Source organism: Mus caroli, chromosome 9 (genome assembly GCF_900094665.2).
Source record: "Mus caroli chromosome 9, CAROLI_EIJ_v1.1, whole genome shotgun sequence".
NCBI lineage: Eukaryota > Metazoa > Chordata > Mammalia > Rodentia > Muridae > Mus > Mus caroli.
This window is the reverse complement of record NC_034578.1, coordinates 62,502,609-62,508,671: the sequence shown is the minus strand read 5'-3', so window position 1 is coordinate 62,508,671 and position 6,063 is coordinate 62,502,609. Positions and strand designations below refer to the sequence as shown.

At 38.8% G+C, this 6,063-nt stretch overlaps 1 protein-coding gene across 1 annotated transcript in view; it reads right to left on the bottom strand.

Annotated features, from left to right (window-relative positions):
• Clpx (caseinolytic mitochondrial matrix peptidase chaperone subunit) overlaps positions 1 to 6,063 on the bottom strand; it is a 38,565-nt gene that overhangs the window by 9,567 nt on the left and 22,935 nt on the right. Inside the window, exons 7-9 of the mRNA XM_021172135.2 lie at positions 2,967 to 3,143; positions 2,292 to 2,456; positions 1,000 to 1,088 (exon numbers count right to left, since the gene is read on the bottom strand). Of these exons, the coding sequence (XP_021027794.1) occupies positions 1,000 to 1,088; positions 2,292 to 2,456; positions 2,967 to 3,143 (431 nt within the window). The remainder of the gene's footprint in view (positions 1 to 999; positions 1,089 to 2,291; positions 2,457 to 2,966; positions 3,144 to 6,063) is intronic.

Below are 6,063 nucleotides of genomic sequence, written 5' to 3'. Positions count from 1 at the left end.
AGTGCTGGGATTAAAGGCGTGCGCCACCACGCCCGGCTTCCGACACTCAACTCTTGATCCTCCTTGTCCCACACAGTCCCTGGGACGACAGGTATGCCGCCATGTCTGCTTTCTTTTCTTTTTCTTTCTTTTCTCCTTTACTTTTCAACTCTTCTTCCTCTACTTCTTTTAGTTCAGGTATGCCGCCATGTCTGCTTTCTTTTCTTTTTCTTTCTTTTCTCCTTTACTTTTCAACTCTTCTTCCTCTACTTCTTTTAGTTCTAAGGATTGAACCCAGAGCTTGAGCATACAAGGCAAGCAAGCATTTTACCACCAAGTGACATCTGGGCTCTTATGCTAATCCTATATGAAGAAACATGCACGGGGTATTTGTATCTAGTTTTCAACTTTATGGAAATGTTTAAGAGGGTCATTGAAGAATAAAAATAAACCAGATTAAAATCATTTAATTTTCCTAAGTAACATTTCTTTCTTTTTGAGAATTCATTTATTTTTACATTATGTGCATTGCTGTTTTGCCCGCATGGATGTCTGTGTGAGGGTGTTGGATCCTGAAGTTACAGACAGCTGTGAGCTGCCGTGTGGGTGCTGGGAATTGAACTCTGGACCTCTGGAAGAGCAGTCTTGACCACAGAGCCATCTCTCCAGCCCCAAGAAGTGTAATTTCTTATTTAAAATCATTAAAAAACCTCTTTTTAGGATCTGACCTACTTTAAAAGAGTATGTGAAGCTAGGTATGGTGGCACAGGCCTTTAACCCCAGCAGACTGAGGGAGGAATACTGATGAAAATTCAAGGGCAGCCTGGACTACACAGACCTTGTCTCAAAAAAATCCCAAAACAAACAAACAAACAAACAAATAAAAAAAGTGTATATGAAGTTTAGGGTGGGAGAAATAAAACTGAATCTAATTGAATGTGAAACCAAACGTACAATACTTGGGAAGCTGATGTATTCCCTTCCTTTTAGTGGACTTGAACAAAATATTCAACTGCTTACTTGCTGAACGCCTTCTCCACCTACATCCCGTAACTGATGAATGCCTGGCACACTGCCAATCTTATCTACTTCATCCAGAAAGACAATTCCTATAATTTAAGGAGGATTCTATTTACAATATGAAAAAGAAAGGCACAAGACAGTCTCAGCTTTAAAAGACTGCATAGCTACAAAGCAAAGTTATTACAATTTTTTTAACACTTAACATAACATGTAAAGGCTTAGTCATTTAAGAATATAAGATCTTTCTTATTCATCTTTTATATAACTACTATGGAATTGATTCTATAGCATACAATTTGAGAATAACTTAAATACTGTCTGACAACAATTATCTATATTAAAATGTATTCAATCTTTTTCCTTATGGTAAGGTGAGAGATAGAGCATGAGGCGTTTGCCAGCACTAGTAAAACTTCAATTTATTCTTCCCCACATCTATCCCCCCACACCACACACATTTAAGTAATCAGTGTGTGTATGTATGTTTGTGTGTCTATGGGCATGCATGTATCACAGCACACGGGGAGGTCAGGAGACAACTTGCAGTTGTTCTCTCCTTCCACTATGTGGACTCTAAGGACTGAGCTTAGGGCTTTTGTCTGCTGACCCACTTTGATGGCCTATCACTGAAAGATTTGTCTTAAAGCACTGAGTGCTTCTCAGACATCCTAATGCTGTAACCCTTTAATACAGTTCCTCATCTTGTGGGGTCCCAAACCATAAAATTATTTCATTGCTATGTCATAACTTTAATTTTGCTGTTATGAATCATAGTGTAAGTATCTGATATGCAGGATATCTGATATGAGAACCCAAAGAAGTCATGACCCACAGGTTGAGAACCACTCACTGCCTCAGAGGACTCTGAGCAGGAAGCTGTTAGGATCGTCATGAAGTACTCAGAGAAAGGAAATGAAGCATCTATGACAACCTTGGAGAACAGGCTACATTTTTCTTTATCATCCATTCTAAACTCTCTCATCCTTGTCCCTGTCCCCAACCTCCCCCCACCCCCACCCCTAAAAATCTGGAGATGAGTGAGAACAAAACACCACTGAGAACACTGAGGCCTAAGTGGAGAGTGACAGCCTGTCTTCACTCTACCAGCTGTCTCTGGAGCCATAAGACAAAGCACACAGCCTGCCTGAAAGTGGGTAAGGCTGTGTGCTTTTCTACAATTACAAAATGTCAGCCCTTGACTCAACATGAGAATCATGTTATTTTGTAATACTAGATGGTCTTCTCAAGACACTTCATCTGGAGACAGACAAGCTACACTTACAACATACCTTGTTGTGCTTTCTCTACATTGTAATTGGCATCTTGGAGTAGTTTGGCAATCACAGATTCAATATCTTCACCTACATATCCAGCCTGGGTCAAAGTTGTACAGTCACAGATAGCAAAAGGAACATCAAGGCATTTAGCTAAAGTTTGTGCCAGCAGGGTTTTACCTACAAACAAAAAAATAGTAACTAAAAATATACTGTCTTACAATTTTTCTTTTAAAAAAAAACAAAACCAACAACCAAAAATCCACCAAATCATAAAGTATATAATGAAACTGAAATGCTACGTATGTTCTCTACTATAATCAGACCTTATTCTATTATTCCTTTTACAAAGTTATAGATTGATGTGATTAATATGTTAACTAAAAAGTTAGGTATTAGCCCAAAGGGTATTCTAATATCTCAAATTCAGTTTACAGTCTAACAGTGAACAATAATCATACAACCAGAGCAATCTTAGATTTTGCTTTGTTTTGTTTTTTTGAGACAGGTTTTCATGCTGTACACCTGGTTGGCCTCAAACTTGTGACAATCCTCTAGCATCAGCCTCCCAACTGCTAGGATTACATGCAGGCATGAGAGCCAGAATCTACTATTATTACAAGGTATAGGTTATAGTATCATCCTCTATTTTTAAAAATGCATAGTAAAGTTTCCCAAAATGTTATTTACCTGACCCAGTTGGTCCAAGCAGCAAAATATTACTTTTTTCCAGTTTTATATCATCGTGAGAAGAGTCCAACACTTCACCTCCTCTTTTCTCCTGAGGCATTTGCTGGTTTACCTGCTGCTGCATAGAGGCTCCCAAGGCATTGCCGTGTGGGCTGATCCCAGCGATCTGAAGCAACTCTGGGCAAAAGAACACAGGGGTTACAAGAGCTGCACCTGAATTTACTTGAAAAATGTTCCATACAATCCTACATCCAGAAACAAGAAGCACTTAATGAAAAACAACTCAAATATTTCAGCACTGCTTTACCCAAAAAAGAGAATTTCAAATTGACTAGCGGCAAATGCTAATAAATACATGATTATAAAGCAATGAGCTTCAAAAAAAAGGAACTAGAAGAGAACTCTTGTCCATAGTTACATCAGTGTGCAAGTGTGCTCTTCAGACTATCGTACAACACAACAGTGCTTCAGCTGCCAGCCTCCCCTTGCCACTAAAGAGCTGAATAACCCTGTACAAGTCACAGAAACTTGCTGATTCTGTTCTCTGTCTATAAAACAGCATTATCACCTGTCCTATTAATTTCAAACACATAGTTGGATATTCTAAGGATAATCATAGTTGATTTTAAAATACTATGTAAAATTAAGATCTATCTGTCCATCTTTCTTACTTTCTGTATAAATGAAAGGCTGGACTATAGACAAAAACAATGAGACCAAGTACTGGAGAACACACTTTTCAAGTACAGGAAGCAAAGGGTGGCAAATCTCTGATTTCAAGGGAAGTCGGGACTACATAGTGGGTGTCCAGGCCAACCAGAGTTACATAAGAGGACAAGAAGAGGGGAGGAGGAGGAAGAGGGGGAGGAGGAAGAGGAGGAACAGGGAACTAGGAACGAGTTCTAGTCTTAGTCTGGCTGCCTCCTGCTTATGGAAGCATGGAAAGTTCCTAACTTCAGCTACACTATGAAAATACTGTGACACTGGCCTTCTCTAGTCTCATCTTCCTGTAAAAATGTTTCTTTTAGTGCAGCAGGAAACCAAGTGTGGTAAATCTCACTATCAATGGCCTTATCTGAATAACCAATTTTATTGGGTATCAACAGGATCCTTCTAGTCCCTTCAACAAACAAAATATCTAACTAGTTTATAAAAATGAATGCTTATTTCTTTTTTTTCCCACTTGACTAGAATAACTCAGAGTCTTTAAAGATTTTCCGCCTTGGTAAATAACCAAATTGTTCCCAGGTCTCATCATTTAAGGTATTTGTGACTACATTTTACTTGTATATAATTTTGAATTTTATACTATATTTTATGTGTATGAGTGTTTTGCCTGCATATATGTGGACCACGAGGTCAAAAAGAGGGGATTAGATTCCCTGCAACTGGGGTTACAGATGGTTGTGAGCTATCATGTGAGTGCTGGGAAGTGAACGCAGGTCCTCTGCAAAAGCATCAACTGTTCTATGCCACTGAGACATATCTTCGGGGCCCTGGGTTTCCTTTTAAGCTGCTTCTAAGAAATGAGTTAAGGATATCATCGTGCTGTCTGGTGACCATTTAATCAAGCCAACAGACAGAATAACAGTTCAGCAGTCATCCAGTTATCATTTCTCCTAGTCTATCATCAATCATCACTTTAATGCTTATAGCTAACGCTAGTCTAGTCTTAAGAACAGTAGTGCGATACACAGAACTTTAGCTGTAAACATCAGAGTTGGTAATTCACATTATTATTAGCCACATTAGGGAATGTGCATGTCTGAATTTAGCTGCTATTGGCAAAATTTTTAATTTCTGGGAAATATAATTAGGAACTGTAGTAAAAAAAGGTCGTGACTTTGATTTATCTCTGTCCAATAGAAAAAATGATTTAGATAATTTTTTTAAATTACAAGAGAAAAATAAGTTACAATAAAGCTATATGATACACATGTGTTTTATTTATTCAGGGAGCTACAGAGGGGGTCCAGCAGGTAAAAGCCCTAGCTGGATAACGAGACAACCTTGAATTTGATCCCTGGAATGCATGTGAAATCTATTGCCTTTATTCAGAGATGCAGGGCTGGCTTGGTATACACAGTGCAGCAGCAGAAACAAGAAAGACTCAGCATCAACCAAGTACAGCTCCTGGCAGTTGTCCTCTGACCTCCATGTGCTGTGTTGGCCGCATACACAACAAGCTGGCAATGGTGATGTGGATTACTCTATTTTAGGAGTAGTGTCCTAGATTATCCTTTGAGAGGAGTCTACTTTCAGGTAGCCCTCCATCTCTGCTTGGCCTCACTCTGTAAGCCGTTCTCCACAATGACAGCTGTGAGCAGAGAGGTTACAGTGATGATCAGTGACACGCAGCTCAACAAACATGTGTCTGTGTCACTAATCACTATAGACTTTCTTCTACTAATTGATACTACTTTCACTAGGTATCAGCCTAAATTATTAGTATTGATTGCATAGTTGATTATATCTTTAGATTTGAGAATCTATGTACATTCAAACTAGCCTGAGACTTTTGGTATAACTCAAGTGGCCTTAAATTCACTGAGTGCTGGGATTACAAGCATGTAAGACCACACTTGGTTTAGATCTTATATTCTTCTACATAACTTAATTCTATTGCATTAACTGTATGTCTTTTTAAAAAATCTTTATGTGTGTGGGTATTTTGCCTGCATGTATGTCTGTGCACCACTTGCCTGCTTATTGCCTTTGGAGGCCAAAAGGGGAACTGGATGTCCTACAACTGAAGTTTCAGATAGTTGTGAGCTGCCAATGAAAAGCAGTCAGTGCTCTTAGCCACTGAGCTATCTCTCCAGCTCATCTGAGAGTATGTCTTAATTTTACTGTGTCACTTATTGAATATTAGTATTTCCATAAATGTAAAAATAATTTGGTCAAGATATGGTGGCACACACCTATAACTTCAACACTCTACAATTCAAGGCCAGCCTTGGCTGCACAATTAGATCACTGTATCAAGCATAGACATGCACAGACCTATGCAGTCATACACCAGAGACAATATAATTTTCTCTTTTAAAAAAATTAAATCTAGCCGGGTGCAGTGGCGCACGCCTTTAATCCCAGCACT